General features: G+C 42.9%; 1 protein-coding gene across 5 annotated transcripts in view; it reads left to right on the top strand.

Moving 5' to 3' along the window:
* LOC122549660 (sideroflexin-5-like) overlaps positions 1–23,324 on the top strand; it is a 327,471-nt gene that overhangs the window by 90,349 nt on the left and 213,798 nt on the right. For all 5 annotated transcript variants that reach the window (XM_043689683.1, XM_043689593.1, XM_043689511.1 and 2 more), the window contains one exon: positions 1,851–1,928. In XM_043689683.1, coding sequence (XP_043545618.1) covers positions 1,851–1,928 — 78 coding nt within the window. The remainder of the gene's footprint in view (positions 1–1,850; positions 1,929–23,324) is intronic.

Here is a 23,324-nt window from a genome sequence, read left to right as displayed (position 1 = left end):
TTTTTCAGAGGATCAGGCTAATGGTAGGCACAGTGAATGAGCAAGAAACGCTGGAGGGTCATTGGCACGTCCTTCAGCTAAGGTAGGATTTGCTGATCTGAGCATGTATGGAAGGGAAAAAGGGTGTAAGTTCATACTACCTGAGCATTATTCTGGAGGACAAGCCCTTTAGTGAATAGCACATAATCACTGCCGTGACCCAGCAGCCATTATAGTTTTGGGGCACGGCCACCCTTGTGATGTGAACAAGGAGGTCCACACGTAGCAAGTACTTTACACAGAGGGTGGTAGGTGCCTGGAACGTGTTGCCAGCAGAGGTAGTAGAGGCAAGCATGGTAGATTCATTTAAGATGCATCCGGATAGATGCATGAGTAGGTGAGTAGCGGAGGGTTGCAGGTTTAGACAGTGGATTTGGATCGGCTCAGGCTTGGTGGGCCGAAATTTTCTTTCTCTTTGTTCTCTGAGAAGAAAGGCAAAAAATAGTTGGAATGTTGTTTCAAGGGAACATTTCAGGTTGATAGAGAGATACTGTTTCCATGAGTTCGCGAGTTTATGACTAGAGCAAACGGTCAAAAATTAGAGATGGACGTTTTTGGGATGAAATTAGGCCTTTATGTGATTCCATATCAAAATGATGGACTTTTAACTGTTCTTGAACTGGGCTGGTAAACCATTCAGCTGAATCAAAACAAAACAAAGAAAAATGAGAATCAAACTGGCTTCAGTGGATCAAGAAGGTTGACCACCCCCACCTTAGGACAAGCAAACATCGTGAGTGACAACCACTTCCTAGGAATCAGTAAGAAGAAATGCCAGGGCATGAGAAATTCTTTGAGGAAATGACAGTATTGTAAAAATTGCTGCTCACTAACGTTACATGTTAGGGACTTGTCGAAGCTTATTTTGATAGAAGGTAATCGAAAGTAATGAGCAACTGTTGCAGGTAAATGGAACTGATTTGAAGATGGAAGTGTCTTTGTGTTCTGAAGGGTGATTTTTCAACAATTCAATGCATAAACTCCCAGCACCTCTAACTTTCTTACAGTTCAGCAAAGAAAAGCCAGTGGAATCAACAAGACTGCACATTGCTTAAAAGCAAGTGGGAGAGCACTGCAGTGTTTTAGTGGTCAATAAAACATCATGGTTGCCTCTCTGAAATATATATGCTAGTTGAAGAGTAAAATTGAAGTCTGGGCCATGTAGATGTACTGCAAAAGAGCAGAAAAATTATTGTTTTTGGAAAAGGAAACGTGTTATATTAGGAGACATTTGAATTCTGGATTGATCAAGTTGCAGAGGTGGAGATTACGGATTTAATTTTTTAATGCCTGATGTTGTAATGTTAAACACTGGACGCTCAATGGGGATGGAACGTGTTCAACAAATGCTGTAAGCAGGTGCTCCATAGTTAATTTTTCAAGTTGAATATCCCTCACCTCAGTCAAATAAATGTGCAATAAAATTTGGGAACAAAGTTAAACAACACTTCACTTTTTTCTTTTATTTCACGAAGCAGATAGATGGCATTTTACTGTAAAATGTAGATTCCCACTATTATCCTCCACCACCATGCACTAACCCCCCCCCCCCCACCCCCACCTTACCCCAAGCCACACTCCTGAATCTTTTGACAGAGAGGGAAAAATGAGGACCTGATGGGAAGGGAAGGCTCAGGTGGCAGGGACAGCGTTTGTTAACAGTGATTGTTTCCACAATGTGTTACTAGCTGTGATTACAACTACCAACAGAGTCAGTGATAGCAGCTGGCCTTCCTCAGCAGAAAGCAGTATCAAAACATGTGATTAGATTTATTATTTTAAACTATGTTCCCCTTATGTTTTGTTTTCAGAGTCAACTTAAAGCAGCAGTGCAGCTCTTAGAAGATTATAAACATGGTACTTTACCCAGAGGGATCTCAAACCAGCAGGTAACTGTCTACTACCTAACCTATCCCTCCTTACCTTCTGCTATCTCTCTGATGCTCTCTAATATGGTAATTGTTCTTCTGAAGTTCCCTCACATATTTGCTCTGACTCTGTGTAGCCCATTCTTCATGCTCAATGTCTTCCATTAATCCTCAGTCAAAAACCTTTATATATTATTATAATTACTGCAATTTACTGTTTCCCAGTTCATCAAAACTGTGGAACTCTATCTTGAAAACATTTTTTTGCTGTATTACTCATGTTGATTACGGGCAATTAGACCTGAAAGGATTGAGGCTCAATAAGGAGAAAGTGTATTCAATTCTAGAAGGTGTGAAAGTAGATAAGTCTCCAGGGCCAGATGGGATTTATCTGAGGATTCTCTGGGAAGCTAGGAAGGAGATGGCCAAGCCTTTGGGCTTGATCTTTGAGTCATCATTGTCTACAGGTTTAGTACTAGAGGACTGGAGGATTGCAAATGTGTCCTTGTTCAAAAAGGGCAGTAGAGATTACCCAGGTAATTATAAACCAGTGAGCCTTACATCGGTTGCAGGAAAAGTTTTAGAAACGATTATAAGAGATAGGATGTATAATCATCTAGCAAGCAACAATTTGATTGGAAATAGTCAACATGGATTCGACAAGGACGGGTCATGTCTCACAAATCTCATTGAGTTTTTTGTGAAGGTGACCAAGCATGTGAATAAGGGTAGGACAGTTGACGTGGTGTACATGGACTTCAGCAGACCCTTTGATAAGGTTCCACATGGTAGGCTACTGGAGAAAATGTGGAGGCATGGGATTGAAGATGATTTAGCAGTTTGGATTAGAAACTGGCTTTCTGTAAGAAGGCAACGAGTGGTGCTTGATAAAAAATATTCAGCCTGGAGTCCGGTTACTATTGGTGTGCCACAGGGATCTGTTTTGGGACCACTGCTGTTTGCCATTTTTATAAATGACTTGGATGCAGGCATCGGTGGATGGGTTAGTAAGTTTGCAGATGACACTAAAGTCGGTGGAGTGGTGGACAGTGTGGAAGAATGTTGCAGGTTGGAGGGAGACCTGGATAAACTGCAGAACTGGGCTGAAAGGTGGCAAATGGAGTTCAATGCAGATAAATATGAGGTGATTCACTTTGAGAAGAATAACAGGAAGGCAGAATACTGGGTCAGTGGAAAGATTCTTGGTAGTGTGGATATGCAGAGGGATCTTGGTGTCTATGCACATAGATCCCTGAAAGTTGCCACCCAGGTTGATAGTGCTGTTAAGAAGGCATACGGTGTGTTAGGTTTTGTTGGGAGAGGGATTGAGTTCCGGAGTCGAAATGTCATACTGCAATTGTACAGAACGCTAGAGCGGCCTCACTTGGAATATTGGGCAAAAGTGAGGATTGCAGATGCTGGAAACCAGAGTTTAGATTAAAGTACTGCTGGAAAAGCACAGCAGGTGAGGCAGTATCCGAGGAGCAGGAAAATTGACGTTTCAGGCAAAAGCCCTTCTTCAGTCACTTGAAATATTGTGTGCAGTTCTGTTCGCCCCATTACAGGAAGGATGTGGAAGCATTAGAAAAGGAGATTTATCTGGATGTTGCCTGGTCTGAAGCGAAGGTCTTATGAGGAAAGACTAAGGGACTTGGGTCTGTTCTCACTGGAGAGAAGAAGGCTAAGAGGGGATTTAATTGAGACATACAAGATGATCAGAGAATTAGATAGGGTGGACAGTGAGAGTCTTTTTCTTAGATTGCTGACAGCTGCTTGTACGAGGGGGCATAGGTGTAAATTGAGGGGCGATAGATCTAAGACAGATGTTAGAGGCAGATTCTTCAATCAGAGAGTGGTAAGGGCATGGAATGCCCTGCCTGCCAATGTCGTTAACTTAGCCACATTAGGGGTATTTAAACAGTCTTTGGATAAGCATATGGATGATGATGGGATGTAGGGTGATGGACTTAGTTTAGTTCACAGGTCGGCAGAATACCGATGGCCGAAGGGCCTGTTCTGCGCTATATTGTTCTATGTTCTAAGCCATGTTTTATTAGCCATTCCTAGCTGCCCTGAAAATGTGATGATGGGCTTTCTCCATGAACAACAGTAACAATCTACATTTATATGTCCTCTTCAATGTAATAAACCTTCGTAACATTTTTCACAGGAGCATTATGAAATAAAAGGTGTCATGAGCCACTTGACAGGCGATGGCATTGCCAACACCGAATCTCCGCTATCAACAACTGTCAGGCATTGTCATTTACTTGGAACTGATCTGAACCAGGCATATAAGTACAGTGGCTATAAGACCAGGACACAGGCTACAACTTTGTGTCTTCTCAGTACCTGTCCACCATCTACCATACACAAGTCTGGAGTGTGATGGAATGCTGTCCACTTGGCTAGATGAGTGCAGCTCCTGAAACACTCCATAATCTTGACACCATTGTAGACAAAGCAGACTGCTTATTTGGTACCATAGCCAGCTCTTTTAACATTTATTTCATTCACCAGTGATGCACAGTGGCAGGCATGTGCACATTATGAGATATGATGCTGTAACTCACCAAGCTTTCTTCGACAACACCCTCCAAACTGGCAATATCTATTCCATAAAAAGGCAAGGGTATCAGGTACATGGGACACTGTCATCTACAACTCCCCTATAAGCTACACATATCATGACTGGGAATTGTATCACTGCCCATAAGGTATAAGACCAGAAGATATAGGAGCAGAAATCATTCATTCAGTCCATGAGGTCTGCTCCACCATTTGATCATGGCTGATGTATTTCTCAACCCCATTCTCCTGCCCTCTCTCAGCAACCCTTGATCCCCATACTAATTAAGAACCAATCTATCTTTGTCTCAAAAACACACAAAGACTTGGCCTCTGTAGCAATAGGTTCCACAGATTACCACCCTCTGTCTGAAGAAATTCCTCCTCATCTCACTTCTAAAGGGTCGTCCCTCACTCTGAGGCTGTGCTCTCAAGTCCTAGTCTCTCCTACTAGTGGAAACATGTCTCCATATCCATTCTATCCAGGCCTCTCGGCATTCTGCAATTTTCAATCTGATTCCCCACCTCATCCATCTAAACTCATCAAATACAGACCCAGACTGCTCAACTGCTCCTTATACATCAAGCCATTCATCTCTTGGATCATTCTTGTAAAACTGCTCTGGACCCCCTCCAAGACTAGAACATTCCTCCTTAGATACAGGGACCAAAATGGCTCACAATATTCCAAATACAGTCTGACCAGAGCCTTATACAGTCTTAGCAACATAAGAGTCTCCCTGGTCTTGTATTCTAGCCCTCTTGAAATAAATGCTGACATTGCATTTGCCTTCCTAAATGCCAACTGAACTGGCATGTCAACCTTAAGAGAATCCTAAACCAGAATTCCTAAGTTCCTTTGAGTTTCAGACTTTCAAAGTATTTCCCCATTTGGAAAATAATCTACACCTCTATTCTTTCACAAGACAAAGCTTTTCACTCTGCTTCAGTATACTGGACAATAAATTCAATTCAATTCAGTTCAATTCAAAGGTGTAACCTCACACTTTCCCACATTGTATTCCATCCACCACTTCTTTGCCCACTCTACTACCCTGTCCAAGTCCTTCTGCAGCCTCCCCACTTCCTCAACACTACCTGACCCGCCACCTACCATTGTGTCATCTGCAAACTTAGCAACAATACCCTCGATAACGTGAATAGTTGTGGTCCAACATGGACCCCTGCAGAATTCCCCTAGTGTCTGGCTGCCGTCCTGAAAAAGACTTCTTTATCCCCACTCTCTGCCTTCTGCCAGTCAACCAATTGTCTATCCGTGGCAGTACCTTGCCCCAAACACTATGGGCTCACATCTTGTTTAGCAGCCTCCTATGCGTCACCTTGTCAAAAGCCTTCTGAAATCCAAATAGCTTACACCCACTGGCTCTCATTTGTCTAACTTGCTTGTTACCTCCTCAGAGAAGTCTAACAGATTTGTCAGGCATGACCTACCCTTGATGAAGTCATGCTGACACAGCCCTATTTTACCATGCACTTTCAAGTACTCCACAATCTCATCCTTAATGATGGGTTCTGAAATCTTACTAAGAACCGAGGCCAGGCTAACCAGACTATAACTTCCTGTCTTCTGCCTCTCTCCCTTCTTAAACCTTGATGTTACATTAGCCATTTTCCAATCCTCTGGGACCCTCCCTGACTCCAGTGATTCCTGACAGGTCACCACCAATGTCTCCACAATTTCCTCAGCTATCTCCATCAGAACACTGGGATGTAGTCCATCTGATTCATGTGATTTATCCACTTTCAGATCTTTCAGCTTCCCTCACGTCTTCTTCTTAATGATGGCCACTACACTCACTTCTGCCACCTGACTGTCTTGAAGTTCTGGTATGCTGTTGGTGTCTTCCACTGTAAAGACTGGGACAAAGTACCTGGTCAGTTCCTCTGCCATTTCTTTGCTCCCCATTTCTCAATCTTCAGTGGTCCTATGTCCACTCTTGCTTCTCTCTTACGGTTTAGGTATCTAAAAATACTCTTGCAATCTGCTTTTATACTACTAACTAGCTCACTCGCATATTTCAGCAATTCCCCCATATATTGCTTTTTTTATCCTCTGCTGGTTTTTAAAGGCTTCCCAATCTTCTGGCTTCCCAGTAATCTTCACCACATTGTCTATTTTTTCTTTGCTTTTATGCTGTCCCTGACCTCCTTTGTCAGCCATGGTTGCCTCGTCCTCCCCTTAGTATTCTTCTTTCTCCTTGCAATGAATTTCTTTTGTGCCTCCCAAATTACTCCTAGAAATGCTACTCCCATTGCTTCTCCACCATCTTCCAGCTAGGCTCCCCTTCCAGTCAACCCTGGCCAGCTCCTCCCTCACATTTTTGTTTAGAATACTGTTAAATCTGATTCCAGCTTCTCCCTCTCCAACTGCTGCCTCAGGATTCCTTCGCCTTAAGCTCCCTCGTCAACTCTGTCTCATTACACCTCACCAAATCCAGATCTGCCTGTTCCCTAATGGGCTGTACCACAAGCTGCTTCAATCTTGAAGATCTTGAAGATTCCTTTTTTGGAGATCCGTTCACAGCCTGATTTTCCCATTCCACCTGCATTTTGAAGTCTGGTTTGTAATAGTGTCTTTCTTACAAGCCCTTTCTATCTCTTGACTTACTTTCTTTCCCACAACTTGACGACTGCTGGAAAGCCTGTCCACAATGCCCATCAGGTCTTTGTGTTTCCTCAACTCTACCCACATGGATTCTATACCTTCTGGCTCTATATCATTTCCTCCTTTAGCTTTAACTTCTCTCTTACTAACAAGGCAACCTTGCCTCCTCTGCCTGTCCTTTCAATAGGACGCGTGTCCTTAGATATTTAGCTCCCAGCTCTGATACCCTAGCAACCACGTTTCTGATGCTCACAGCATTGCACTTGTCAGTTTTTACCTGACCCAAAAGCTAATTTTCCACTGATGGGTAAGTCCCGAACCAGAGGACACAGTTTAAAAGTAAGGGGTAGGCCACTTAGAACAGTGTTGAGGAGAAACTTCTTCACCCAGAAGGTGGTGGGGGTATGGAATGCTCTGCCCCAGAAGGCTCTGGAGGCCAAGTCTCTGGATACTTTCAAGAAAGAGTTAGATAGAGCTCTTAAGGACAGTGGAATCAAGGGTTATGGGGATAAGGCAGGAACGGTATACTAATTGTGGATGATCAGCCATGATCATAATGAATGGTGGTGCTGGCTCGAAGGGCAGAATGGCCTATTCCTGCACCTATTGTCTATTGTCTAATTTACCTTGTTTCGTATACTGCTTGCATTTAAGTACAACACCCTCAGTCCTGCACTGAACGCACTGCTTCTCTGCTGTGTCTGAAATTAGATTACTAACCCTTTCCATACTCTCTGGAAACTTTATTAAGTTCTGCTGAGCCCTCCTCCCCCTTAATTCTTTCCATTATTTCCCATGCAACTGAATCCACCCCCCCGACTATTTAGTTTAAAACCCTATCCACAACTGTAGTTATGTGAACTATTGTCGCACAATGATTCAGGTGTGGCCCATCCCATCAGGACAGCTCACTTCTTCCCCAGTAGGAGTGGCAACGTCCCAAGAATTCAAACCCATTTCTTGCACACCAATTTTTACGTTACACATTTTTCTCTTTAGTCTTGTGCCAATTTTCTCAAGGTTTAGGCAATAATCCAGAGATTATTTCCTTTTTGGTTCTGCTTTCAAATTTAGCTCCTAACTGCTGATCTTCCCTCAGCAGAACCTTTTTCCTCTTTCTCCCTTTATTGTTGGTACATATATGGACACAACAACTGCATCTTTTCCCTTTCTTCAGCCCAGATGAGATGTCATGAATCTGGGAACCAGGTAGGCAATATAGCAGTCAGGGCTCTCAATCCTGGCCACAGAGAACTATCTATTCTCCTGACAATTCACTGTTACTGGATCAAAAGCCTGGCTCTCCCTTCCTAACAGCACTGTGGGTATACTTGACTGCAGTGTTTGAAGAAGGCAGCTCACGACCACCTTCTTGAGTGCAGTTGCAATAAATGATGGCTGGGCCAGTGACACCCACAACATATAAATGAATTTTAAAAATGACTTTTTTTCTGAATTCCATTCTCAGCATTTGCTGCATAACTGTTAACACCCTTATCTATTGATTTTGGTCTTGAAAACTTCAAATTAAGGTGATAGCATTCAGTGCCATCATCCTCCTACAAATAGACAGGAATACTTAATTCATTTTTAAAGCTGCTAGTGAGTGATTAGGCAATCTCACAAATTATTAGAATTCTTTGTGATCGTTAATATCAAACTGAAACATTTGAACTGTGAACAGATCCTCCAGTTTACAACATCTCCAAGGTAAGCGTCATTCCCTTAATATTAAACTGGACCTTGGAATATGAACCGAAGTTCCATGTGCAAGGGGTGTCTTCATAAGTGGTATAGCATCAAATTGTGTTTGATAATTTAACAAACTGTCAACTATCTTGGAACAATAGGGCCAAAAGCCATTTCCACCAAGGACTTTTTACCTTTTTTATTTCTTATCTCTACCCGAGCTAATTCTACATTTTGATCCTCTGAACTCAGTTTCTCACTACTGTATTGGTTTCATGCTGCTATTTCAGAGTTAGCAGCTCCTTTTCCTTTTTTCCTTTCTTTCTGAAATGTCAATTACCCATGAGTACTCATCATTCTGTAACTATAATTTCTAATGGTTATCAAATCATACTTTTTTATTTCCTATTTGTGCTATCAATTCATCCATCTTGACATGAATGCTGCATGCATACAGATAAAGAATCTTTAGTTCTGCCTTTTCACCATGTTTCCACCTTATTTGCTGATGCTGTTATGCTTGTACACATTGTCTTTTCCTGTCACATTCTAGTTATCATTACCAGTAACATATCAATCTGCACTATTGCCTTGTCCTTTCTCCCTAACTTTCCAAAACATTATATGAACTCTCCCTTACTATTTCATTTAAGTTCCCTCTAAATTCCTGGGAGCACAGTTTCCCAGTACAAGAATGATTCATATGTGCTCACATTTCCCCAGACCTTGTGCTAGTGTATCATAAATCGAAATCCATTTCTCTCATATTTACTCTGCTGGAAAGGACTTTTTCAGTTAGAAATCAACCAGAAAAGATTTAAGTTCACTTCTTGATCTCAGCTGAGGTAAGTATAATCGACAAAAGCAGAGATATATAATTATATTTTGTTTCCATTGGTGTACTGCACTTCTACAATTACTTTCTGCTACATTTCCAAAATGGCTGTTACTTGTGTACAGAAGGTAATATCACCATAATCCTACTGGCACATAAGTCTGCTCTATCATTAGAGAGAGATGATTGGTGGTGGTTTAACCTGATGGTCATCAGACTTCAGGCAAGGAGAGAGGGTTGAGAAGGAAAATCTTTCATAGTAACTCCAGCCAATGCTGGAAATTATCTCATTCTGTTACCATCACTCTGCAGTCAGCCAACAATGAATGCGATGAGTCTAGAAATCTGGTCTGAGAGACAGTGGGATTCAAATTTCTTTTTCCAAAATGGTAGTGGAGTAGGTTCCTAACCAGCCTCAAGGAAGCCCAGCTGAGACTCCCAGCCTCGAGGTGATGCCCAATGCAGACTCCCAGCCTCGAGGTGAGGCCCAGCACAGTCTCCCTGCCTCAAGGAGAAACCCAGTGCAGACTCCCAGCTTCAAGGAGAAGTCCTGCACCATCTCCCAGCCTCAAGGAGAAGTCCAGCGCAGACTCCCAGCCTCAAGGAAGCCCTGCACCGTCTCCCAGCCTCAAGGGGAAGTCCAGCGCAGATTCCCAGCCTCGAGGTAATGCCCAATGCAGACTCTCAACCTCAAGGAGAAGCCCAGCGCAGACACCCAGATTCAAGGAGAAGCCCAGCACAGACTCCCAGCCTCAAGGAAGCCCTGCACGGACTCCCAGCTTCAAGGAGGCCCAGCGCGGACCTCTCTAGGCATCCTGGTCAGTGTTGCTAGCTGAACCGCATTACTTTATTGCCGATTGTAGAAACTTAGTGTGCACAAACTGGCTGCTGAATTAGCAATATTACTGCATTGAGTAATGTTAGGCAAAAGTGAGGACTCCATTCCTGATGAAGGGCTTTTGCCCAAAACATCGATTTTCCTGCTCCTCCTATGCTGCCTGACCTGGTGTGCTTTACCAGCACCACTCTAATCTAGACTCTGCATTGAGTAATGTTGCCTTCCAGAGAAGGGGGGACCTGTACAAGAAGGACAGGTTGCACCCAAACTGGAGAGGCACCAATATCCTGGCAAGGAGGTTCAGTAGTGCCACTCGGCAGGGTTTAAATGAGTGTGGTGAGTGGGGAGGGTGAGATCAAGAGCGACAGGTCAGTAAATGTAGAGACTGAGGAAGAGCTTCAGTCTAAGGCAAAGAAAGCTAAGAGGAGGAACATTGAGGTTGAGCTTAGCGGAACTGGAAGCTTGTCTTTGCTCCAATGCAACAAGTATAACAGGTAAGACAGATGAACATAGAGCCTGGATTAATGCATGCAATTATGATGTTGTTGCTATCACAGAGACAGGTTGAAAGAGGGACAGAAACTGGCAGCTTAATGTTCCAGGATATCAGTGTTTCAGATGAAACAGAGGAGGAGGCAAAAGAGATGGGGGAATTGCATGACTGGTTAGGGAGCAGACCATCGCTGTGTTGCAGGAGGACACCCTGGAGGAATCCTTCAGCAAAGCATTATGGGTAGAGCTCAAGGACATGAAAGGTGCAATCACAATGTTGGGATTGTACTACAGACCTCCCAATCACCAGGGGGAGATAGAGGAAGAGATATGTCCTCAGATTCTGGAAAGATATGAAAATTACAGGGTTGTTGTGGTGGGTGGTTTCAACTTGTCCTATATTGACTGCGACTCCCTTTGTGCCGGAGGGTTTGGATGGGGAGCAATTTGTTAGGTGTGTCCAGGACAGGTTTTTGAAACAGTCGGTGGATAGTCCAATGAGGGAGGTGGGGGGCATACTGTACCAGGTATTGGGAAATGAGCCTGGCCAGGTGGTCTAAGTTTCAGAGGAGGTACATTTTGGAAATAGTGACCATAATTCCATAACGTTTTGGATACTTATGAATAAGGACAGGAGTGGACCTCAGATGAAGATGTTAAATTAGGGGAAGGCCAACTCTAACCAAATTTGGCAAGAATTGGAGAACGTGGATTGGGAGCAGCTGTTTGAGGGCATATTTACATCTGACAAGTGGGAGTCATTTAAAGACCAGTTGATTAGAGTGCAGGACAGGCATGTTCCTGTGAAAATGAAAGACAGAAATGGCAGGATTCGGGAATCTTGGATGAAGGGGAAATTATCAGCTTAGTCATGAGAAAAAAGATGCATACCTAAGGTCTTGGCAACTAAAACCAGACAAAGTCCTTGAAGATTTAGAGAAAATAGGAAGGAGTTCAAACGGGAATTAGGAAGCCTAAAAGGGGCTATGAAATGTCCTTGGCCAACAGGGTTAAGGAGAATTCCAGGGCATTTTAGGCATTTATTAGCAGCAAGAGGGTAGCTTAGGAAAGAGCAGGTCCACTCAACGATAAAGGATCAAGATTATGTTTAGAACCAGAGAAAATGGTTGAGATCCTTAATGAGTACTTTACATTGATAGTCGCCAAAAAAAGAGATATGAGGAATGTTGAGGTTCGAGAAAGATGTGTGAATACTCTCAGGCAGGTCAACATAATGAAGGAGCAAGTGTTGGGTTTCTTGAGATACATTAAGGTACACAAGTCCCCATGGCCAGACAGGATCAATCCCAGGAAACTGTGGGAGGTAAGGGAGGAAATAGCTGGGGTCTTAACAGATCTCTTTGCATCCTCTTTGGCCTCAGGCAAGGTTCCAGTAGACTAGAGAATGGCAAATGTTGTTCCTTTGTTTAAGAAGGGAAAGAGCTAATTCAGGTAATTATAGATCAGTGAGCCTGATGTCAGTGGTGGGGAAGCTGTTGGAAAAGATACTGGGAGACTGGATTTATTCACATTTGGACGCAAATGGTCATGTTTCACCAAGCTGAATGAGTTTTTTTTGAAAAAGTGACAAGAATAATTGATGAGGGAGGTGCAGTAAATGTTGTCTATATGGACTTTAATAAAGCGTTTGATAAGGTATTTCATGGCAGGCTGGTACAGCAGGTAGAGTTTTATGACATCCAGGGTGGTGCTGGTTAGATGGATCCAGAACTGGCTTGGTCATAGAAGACAGAGTGTAGCAGTGGATCCTGTATCTCTTAATATTGTAACCTCTTTATCTGCTGCTCCTGGCCTATGCATGTAAGCTTTACTTGCGCGGGTATATGTTTTAAGAAGATCTGGCACTTCCTCCTTAACAAACCTCCAACCAGGTTATACATTCTGGTGCATTTCTCGCCTCCACTGTGCTTTCCATTACCAGTCCAACAAAGTTCACTGGCTTATCCTGTTTTCCTACATCTGTTTTCCCAGTGCTTTTCCTAACCCACCAATACTGTGATTTCATGTGGCCTACTTTATTACAGTGAAAACGCTGAAGCTTTTAAACTTGTCTTTCCCTTTCAAGGGTTTCCTTTTTACTCTGTGCTAAGTTATCCTTCGTTGATTTCTACCTTTCCCTTTCCACATGAGGATTTCTCTTTTCCCCAATTTCTATCCGTCATGGCTCAAAATTGATTTGGGAAGCCAAACTTTGATTTATGTACCTACACATAATCATCAGCCATCTCAGCTGCTAATCTTGCCTTTTTAACTCTCTGCTCTTCCACATGAATTCTCACTATTTCAGGAAGTGAATTTTTGAACTCCTCCAAAATAACTGTCTCTCTAAGAGCGTCATAAGTTTGGTCTATTTTTAATGCACTGCTCCACCTATCAAAATTGCTTTGTTTGACCTTTTCGAACTCAATGTAGGTTTGACCAGGGTCCCTTCTTAGATTCCTGAACCATTGTTTGTAGACTTTTGGCACAACTAATATGTATTAAAGATGGCTTTCTTCACCTCCTCAAACATCCCAGCTACCTCTTCTGATAATGATGCAAATACCTCACTAGCTCTACCTACAATTTTTGTTTGGATCAATAAAACTCACATTGTCACTGACCACCACATTTCTTTCACCACCTTTTCAAATGAGATGAAAAGGCTTCCACAGCCTTCTCCTCAAATTTAGGCAATGGTTGAATATATTTAAACAGTTTCTCACCAGGCCTTTGGCTACCATGGGTGTGCTCATCCTCACTCTCTTCCTTCCTAAGCTTACCTTCAACCTTCATCTCCATCCTTTTAAGCTGACTTTCCTGTCTAAGTGACAGTAAGGACTGCAGATGCTGGAGATCAGAGTTGAAAAGTGTAGCACTGGAAAAGCACAGCAGGTCAGGCAGCATCCGAGGAGCAGGAGATGATGTTTTGGGCATAAGACCTGCATCAGGAAATGTCGATTCTGTAGCTCCTCAGATGCTGCCTGACCTGCTGCACTTTTCCAGCGCCACACACTCATCCTGTCTTTTCTGAAGTTCAAACTCCTTTTCTTTCTTCCGTTCCTCTCTCTCCATTTCTCTCTCTCCCTTTTTCTTATTGTTCTGCTAAACTGATTCGTTCTTTTTTTCTTTCCTCTGCTTTTAATCATAATTCAAACCATTTAATTTCTGTTGCCTTTGTCTTTTGCCTCTAACTCAAGCTGCTTCATCTTCCATTGAATTTTAGCCATCTCTAAAGCTTCTGATGGTGTTTCTAACAAATTTAAATGCTGAGCTATTGCTGTAATTATCTCTCCTTTCCTCACAGAAGGAGGCAGCTCCAGCTCCAGCTTGTCTGCTAATTCCAGCAACATGGCCTTAATCACCTTTTTTAAAATTCCCAAAGTCACTTCTTCCATCCCCAGAAAACTCTTGGTGACTGAAAGAGCTATTGCTATCCTGAGCACTGTTTAAACCAATCGAATTCAACACCTGGAACAAAAGACGCTAATACCTATCACTCGCTGCCTTGGAGTCCAGCAATCCTAATCCCAATTTGGAACTATAGAAAAAAATCCTGCAAAGAGCCTCCAATCTGTTATGGACCAGGCCAGACCCCTTCAAAACATTTCAAGACAGTTGCTTGGACCCTAACTTTGCTAGTTGGTTTAAACCGGTGTAAAGCGGATATTCCAGGAGGGATGCATTTGGCCCAACCACTTAGTTTTAAACCAAACTGAATTTATTTCAAGATTACTGAATGAAACACAAACAAAAGAGAACAAAATACAGAATAGCGTAACCTATCCAAAAACCTACCAGATTATCCCAGCTTAATGATGCTGATCCAAATACTTGCAACAATCCCAAAAACACCCCTTGGCAAAAGAGGTAAAATCAAACATACGGTCTTACAGGAGAGAGAGAGAGAGAGAGAGAGATGGTAGAGGGATTGAGCATGGAACACCTTCTTCCATGTAACTGTTTCTTGGACCAGCAGGCTCAAAACTGACTAACAGCTCTGAACCAAAAACAAACCAGAGAAAAGCTGAGCTGAGAGAAATGGCCACTCTCCTTTCATTGTACAAGTGATTTTTTATCTTCAAAGCCTTTTGCCCTGAAACCCTTCAAACCCAGACTGTTTGGAATTGCTGCTTTTATGATCTCTCTGAAAAAGAAGCTAAGGACAGCATAACCTTGTGATGGAACAGCATTCTTACACTCTCCAGTATCTGCAGTTCTCACTTTCTCCTAGTTGCTAAAAACCTTACTGTGAAGCCTCTTCCAAGGGTGCTCAATTTGAAGAAGTTCTCTTCCTCCCTCCACAAGGATCTCAGTGAGTCCCGCTGTAACCCCCCTCACCCGCAGGCCAGTTCCTCTGCCCTGAAGCTCTTCAACCACATCCTGAAGGAGACCCGCTACTAGAACCGTGTCTCCATCCTCAGCACCTGCCTACGCAACCAACCTACCCCACACAGACTTCAGACTACATTCAGATCATCACATTTTATACCTGACTGGGACAATCACGACCTACATCAAATCCAAAGCATCCAGTAACGGATCCTTAGCTCCCAGCCATGCATTGCCACCTACTCTTTCTGCAGTCAGCCTATCCCCAAACTGCTATGCTTCCCACAATCCCATTCCTCCGCATTTTGTACAATAGCCTTCTGTGGGGGACCTTATCGAACGCCTTGCTGAAATCCATATACACCACATCAACCGGTTTACTCTCATCTACCTGTTTGGTCACCTTCTCAAAGAACTCAATGAGATTCGTTAGGCACGATCTACCCTTCACAAAACCGTGCTGACTGTCCCTGATCAGATTATTCTTTTCTAGATGGTTATAAATCCTATCTCTTATAACCTTTTCCAACACTTTACCAACAACTGAAGTGAGACTCACTGGTCTGTACTTACCAGGGTTGTCTCTACTACCCTTTTTGAACAAGGGAACCACATTTGCTATCCTCCAATCCTCAGGCACTATTCCTGTAGACAATGATGATTTGAAGATCAAAGCCAAAGGCTCGGCAATCTCTTCCCTTGCTTCCCAGAGGATCCTAGGATAGATCCCATCTGGCCCAGAGGACTTGTCTATTTTCACACTCTGCAGTATTTCTAATACCTCTCCCTTGTGAACCTCAATCTCTTCTACAGGAATGGAGGGGCTTCTTGAAGAAGGGCTAATGCCCGAAACGTCGATTCTCCTGTTCCCTAGATGCTGCCTGACCTGCTGCGCTTTTCCAGCAACACATTTCCATCTCTGATCTCCAGCATCTGCAGACCTCACTTTCTCCTCAATCTCTTCTAGTCTAGATGCAAGTATCTCTATCTTTCTTGCTATCATTTTTATTTTCTATAGTGAACACTGTCGAAAAATATTTATTTAGTGCTTCCCCTATCTCCTCTGACTCCACACACAACTTCCCACTATTATCCTTGATTGGCCCTAATTTAACTCTCGTCATTCTTTTATTCCTGACATATCTATGGAAAGTCTTAGAGTTAACCCTGATCCTATCCGCCAACAACTTCTCATGTCCCCTCCTGGCTCTTCTGAGCTCTCTTTTTAGGTATTTCCTGACTTCCTTGTAACCCTCAAGCACCTTACTGAGTTTTCACATTTTGTCCTAACATAAGCCTTCTCTTCTTCTTGACCAGGGATTCCACTTCCTTAGTAAACCACGGCTCACGCGTTCTACATCTTCCTCCCTGCCTGACAGGTACATACTTATCTAGGACACACAGGAGCTTTTCCTTGAATAAGCTCTACATTTTTAATGTGCTCATCCCCTGCAGTTTCCTTCCCCTTTCTACACTTCCTAAATCTTTCCTAATTGCATCGTAATTTCCTTTCTCCCAGCTGTAACTCTTGCTTGGTGGAGTACACCTATCCCTTTCCATCACTAAAGTAACCTTTCTTCGCTGTCCCCAACGCGTCCAATTTTGGTGTCATCTGCAAACTTACTAACTACCTCTTATGCTCACATCCAAATCACTTATATAAATGACAAAATGTAGTGGACCCAGCACTGATCCTTGTGGCACTTCACTGGTCACAGGCCTCCAGTCTGAACAACAACCCTCCAGATCATTTGAGCCAGTCTGTATCCAAATGGCAAGTTCTCCCTGTATTCCATGAAATCTAACCTTGCTAACCAGTGTCCCATGGGAACCTTGTTGAAAGTCTTACTGAAGTCCATATAGATCAAGTCAACCACTCTGCCCTCATCAATCCTCTTTGTTACTTCTTCTAAAATCTCAATCAAGTTTGTGAGACATGATTTCCCATGCACAAAGCCATGTTGACTATCCCTAATCAGTCCTTACCTTTCCAAATACATGTATATCCTGTCCCTCAGGATTCCTTCCAACAACTTGCCCATTACTGACATCAAGCTCTCCAGTCTATAGTTCCCTGGCTTGTCCTTACCATCTTTCTTAAATAGTGTCACCATGTTAGCCAACCTCCAGTCTTCCGGCACCTCACCTATGACTATCAATGATACAAATATCTCAGCAAAGGGCCCAGCAATCACTTCCTTAGCTTCCCACAGAGCTCTAGTGTACGCCTGATCAGGTCCTGGGGATTAATCCACTTTTATGGGTTTCAAGACATCCAGCACTTCCTCTTCTGTAATGTGGACATTTTTCAAGATGGCACCATCTATTTCTATGCATTCTATATCTTCCATGTCCTTTTCCACAATAAATACTGATGCAAAATACTCCCCCATCTCCTGCAGCTCCACACAAAGACCGCCTTATTGATCTTTGAGGGACCCTATTCTCTCCCTCGTTACTCTTTTGTCCTTAATGTATTTGTAAAAACCTTTTTGATTCTCCTTAACTCGTTTGCCAAAGCTATCTCACGTCCCCTTTTTGCCCTCCTGATTTCCCTCTTAAGTATACTCCGACTTCCTTTATACTATTCTAAGGATTCACTCGATCTATCCTGTCTATACTTGACATATGCTTCCTTCTTTTTCTTAACCAAACCCTCAACGTCTTTAGAAATCCAGCATTCCCTATACCTACCAGCCTTTCCTTTCACCCTAACAGGAATTTACTATGTCTGGACTCTCGTTATCTCATTTCTGACAGCTTCCGTTTTCCAGCCATCGCTTTACCTGCGAACATCTGCCCCCAATCAGCTTTTGAAAGTTCTTGCCTAATAACATCAAAATTAGCCTTCCTCCAATTTAGAACTTCAACTTTTAGATCTGGTCTATCCTCTTCCATCAGTATTTTAAAACTAATAGAATTATGGTGGCTGGCCCCAAAGTGTCCCTCCACTGACACCTCAGTCACCTGCCCTGCCTTATTTCCTAAGAGTATGTCAAGTTTTGCACCTTCTCTAGTAGGTACATTCACATAGTAAATCATAAAATTTTCCTGTCAACACTTAACAAATTCCTCTCCAGCTAAACCCTTAGCATTATGGCAATCCCAGTCGATGTTTGGAAAGTTAAAATCCCCTACCATAACCACCCTATTATTCTTATAGATAACTGAGATCTCCTTTAAAATTTGATTCTCAATTTCCCTCTGACTATTAGGGGGTCTGTACAACAATCCCAATAAGGTGATCATTCCTTTCTTATTTCTCAGTTCAACCCAAATAACTTCCCTGGATGTATTTCCAGGAATATCCTCCCTCAGTACAGCTGAAATGTTACTCCTTATCAAAAATGCCACTCCCCCTCCTTTCTTACCTCCCTCTCTGTCCTTCCTGTAGCATTTGTATCCTGGAACATTAAGCTGCCCGTCCTGTCCATCCCTGAGCCACGTTTCTGTTATTGCTATGATATCCCAGTCCCATGTTCCTAACCATGCCCTGTCTTCCCTGCTGGGCCTCTTGCATTGAAATACTTCAGTTTAATTTATCAGTCTGACTTTGTTCCTGCTTTGTCCCTGCCTGCCCTGACTGTTTGACTCGCTTCTTTTATCCACTGCACCAGTCTCAGATTGATCTCTTTCCTCATTATCTCCCTGGGTCCCCGCCCGCCCCCACATTAATTGTTTAATTCCTCCTAAGCAGCTCTCACAAATCTCCCTGCCAGTATATTAGTCCCCTTCCAATTCAGGTGCAATCCGTCCTTCTTGTCCAGGTCACTTCTACCCCAGAAGAGATTCTATTGGTCCACACATCCCTGAAAGTTGCAACACATGTGGATAAGGTGGTCAAGAAGGAATACAGCATGCTTGCCTTCATCAGCCGGGATATCGAATAAAAAGACTGCCATTTTGTTACAGCTGTTCAAAACTTTGCCTTGGCTGGATGTGGAATATTGCCCACAGTTCTAGTCACCACATTACCAGGAGGAAGTGGCTGCTTCAGAGAGAGTGCTCAGAAAGTTTACCAGGATGTTGCCTGGTCTGGAGAGTTTTAGTTAGGAGGAGACGTTGGTTAAAATCAGATTGTTTTAACTGGAAAGACAAAGGCAGAGGTGTGACCTAATAGAGGTCTACAAAATTATAAGAGGCATAGATAGGGTGGCTAATATGGCTTTTTCCCAGAGTAGTAAAGTCAACTAGAAGAGGGCACAGGTTCAAGGTGAGAGCGTGATAGTTTTGGGGAGAAGTGTGGGGAAAAATGTTTCACCCAGAGGGTGATGGGTACCTGGAACACATGGCCAGTGGAGGAGGTGGAAGCGGACATGTCAGTAACCTTTAAGGCTTATTGATAGACACATGAATGGGAGGTGAACAGAGGGATAGAAACTGTGCATGGACAATAAGTAGCGAGTCTACATAAGGATTAGAATCTGTGCTGGCTTGGTAGGCTGAAGGGCTTGGTGTTCCTGTGTTGTTGGAATTGTGTTATATAAAATACTTTTTGGGATGGCTAGAGTTTGTGAAAGGTGTTATAGAATGGAAATCTTCCCATGGTATTATTTATTTGATTTTACCTTCTTCTGCCCTGTCACAATGCTGGTCCCTTTTAAATCTTACCCTTCTCACCCTAAATCTATGCCCTCTAGTTCTGCACTCCCCCACCCTGGGGAAAAGACCTTGCCTATTTACCCCTTTTCACTGTTAACCACTCTACCAATCTTGGTGTCGCCACAAATTTGTTGAACACTACCCCCACATTTCCATCAATTTCATTTATGTCTATAACAAACAAAAAAAGTTCCCAGTACACTACTGGACAATGGCCTCCAATCGCTTGAACAGACTTCTATCTCTATTACTAGACCAGTTTCTAATCCATCTCGCCAAGTTTCCCTCAGTTTCATGTTCTTAACCATCTCAAACAGTCTCCCATGTGGGAACTTGTCAAAAACTTTGCTAAAATCCAGATAAACTACATTAATTGAACTTCCCTCATCCACACAATGATTACAATTTCAAAATCTTCGAACAAATTTGTTAGTCATGATCTCCTCTGACAAAGTCATGCTGACTATCCCTAATTAACCCATGCTTTTCCAAATGGTATTAATTCACTCCTTCAGAATTTTCTCCAATAGTTTCACTATCCATCAGTCTGTAATTTCCTGGTTCATCCAGACCTGCTTTCTTGAAACATGGAACCAGATTAGCCATCCTCCAGTCCTCCGGCACTTCCCCTGTGGTTAGCCCCTGCAATTTCCTGCCTCACCTCCCGTAGCAGTGTGGGATGCAGTTCATCCAGGCCAGGGGATGTGTCCGATTTTAAGCCCAACAAAGAATCCAGTATCTCCCCAATTCTTCTGTCATAATTTCAACCCCCATCCCAACTGAGATGGTGGTGGAAAGGAATGTGCAAATGAACTATTTTATATTTTTCGAAGATGTGGAAGAACAGGCACTCAATGGTTAAAAACACCTCTTTACCTCAAGGTCTAGTTAAAGGTAAAATTAGTGGTAAAAACTGAACTGTGGTTTTGCACAATAGCATTATAAATTATTTGTTTTCACGGGAAGAAACAGTTGCTTTTGAGCTGCATGTTTTAATCTGATCCCTCAGCTGAATTGCCCTTTCTCATGTTGATAGATGTATTGCTGTAAAATCCATCTCAGGCTATGAAAGACAGCTCTGCAGGTTAGTTTTAATGTGTTCAGGGTCACAAATTGTGGAGACAGCAGCTTGAAAACCTGTCAAGGCCTGCATGAAGAACTACAGAGGAAATGATGTGCATGCTGATAATTTACATTTTACATTTCCTTCTCCTTTGCAGTCCCATTGCCAGCGTGTTTGCAAGCAGGTGTGATTCAGGCCTTAGGGGTCCTGTCCACTCAGTGAATTGAGGCCCTTTTGTACAGTTAATAGCTGCTTAAGAGTGGCTTTCAACCTGATCTCAATTTTGAAATTTGTTAGAAGGGTTGAGGGTGGGACAACTACCCAGCTCAGGCCTCTGAAGGGAAAGTGGGTGAGGTAGAGGTGCCTCCCTCCAGGAAATCCCTTTTCGCACTAGACTCCATTGTGTCTTCCATATGCTTCTCTGTCCCATGAACCCTCCATCAAGCCCCCACCCACCTGAGTGATGGTAGAAGTCATGAATGGGCAGCATACTCTGAAATGGCTGTCGAGTTACGATGTCGATAGCAAAAAGTTCTCCACCAACTCTTCAGGTAGTGTGGGTTGGCAAACCTGCCACCTGAAAAGGCTTGCCCTTAGTCTCTTGGATCTCTTGGTGACTATTACTAGGAGCACTTTCCCAATTTAGGGTAAAGTGATATGATCCAGAACCTTAATTTGCCTCATGCACAGCTTGATGACTACGTGCATGGAATGTGGTTGTTGCTGGCTGGGTCACCATTTCTTGCTAAAACAAAAAAAACGAAAGGACTGCATATGCTGAAAATCAGAAACAAAAACAGAAATAGCTGGAAGAACAAAGCAGGGCTAGCAGCATCTGTGAAGAGAAAGATTAGAGTGGTGCTGGAAAAACACAGCAGGTCAGGCAGCATCCGAGGAGCAGAAAATTCAATGTTTCGGGCAAAAGCCCTTCATCAGGAATTTCTGATGCCAGCACCACTCTAATCTTAATTATAATCTCCAGCACCTGCATAGTCACTTCTGCCCACTGTGGAGAGAAAGCAGACTTAACATTTTGGGAGCAATGACCCTGCTTCATAACCATTTATTGCTTATTTCTAACTGCCGTCAAGAAGGTGGTGATGAGCTACCTTCTTGAATCCATTGCAGTCCATTTACCCACAACGCAGGAAAATGATGTTGAGATGCAAGATCAGTCTTGATCTAGTTGAATATGGCATTCAACAACTATTTTGACCAATGATACGGGCATTACCCTCCATACCTTGCAAAAGAGAGAAAGTTAGTGGAAGATACAAAAATATCCCTCACATACTTCTCCTTGAGGTATCTTGTATCTCACACATCATATATGAAATGTTAGAAAGACAATCTCAAGGAATATTCAGAGTGTAAGTGGCATTAGGGTATTAGAAAAGAGGTCACTGATGGAATATGTATGTTTCACTCAGAAAAAATAACTATTTCTAGATCATGGTGAGCAGTATTCAGTTGGAGCCTGGCAGCATGCTCTGTAAAGTGTCTGTTGTGAATGGAGGAGGGTGGGAAAAAAATCGGAGTAGCCTCTGCAAACCTATTCTGTCATTCAACGAGATCATGACTCCTATTGCACTTCAATATCATTTTCCTGCGCTGTTTGAGACTCTGCTGTCTGCACTGTGGTCTACTTGCAGCAAATGGACTGCAGCAGTTCAAGAAGGTAGCTCGTCACCACCTTTTGAGGGCAGTTAGAGGTGAGCAATAAAGGGTTACCTAGCCAGCAACTCCTCACATCCCTGTTCTGATGAATTGTTTGCAGTCTCAAAATGTTAACTTTGCTTTTTTTTCCACTGATGCTGCCAGACCTGCTTAGTTTCTCCAGCAATTTCAGTTTTTGTCCCATATTCCGTGACTGACTAAAAGAAAATATCGATCTCTGTCTTAAATAAACTGAGTGACGGAGCTTCCACTGCCTTCTGGGCAGACAATTTCAAAGAAGAAATTGTAATGACTGCGTGATAATGTATGCTTATGTCTGGAAATTTGGACGAATTAGATTAAAGCAGAGCTGTAAAGAGCATGAAGTGGCAGAGGACACATTCTGTAACATAATACACTGCACCTGCAGTGTTGCCTTTTGAGTGCAACTAGGTACAACAGCAAGGATCATCATTCTTACATAGAAACACAGGTGGCTGTGTGAAAGAGTGGAATGACAGCTTTTCAGCTGTGGGGGATCACAGCCTCAATTCCCATTAGTGATGACACTAAGGCCCTACTAGACAACTCCTTAACCCCTCAGTCCTTGAAGGTTTGATTATAAGGATGGTAAGCAGACTATTCAAGCCACTTTATTGTTTTGAAAGGAACGGCTTAGACTCAATCAGAAACATTTTTTAAAATAGTAGAACTCA

This window comes from Chiloscyllium plagiosum, chromosome 1 (assembly GCF_004010195.1).
Source record: "Chiloscyllium plagiosum isolate BGI_BamShark_2017 chromosome 1, ASM401019v2, whole genome shotgun sequence".
Lineage (NCBI taxonomy): Eukaryota > Metazoa > Chordata > Chondrichthyes > Orectolobiformes > Hemiscylliidae > Chiloscyllium > Chiloscyllium plagiosum.
Note: the sequence above shows the minus strand (reverse complement) of the source record. Positions and strands in the feature narration are given on the sequence as shown.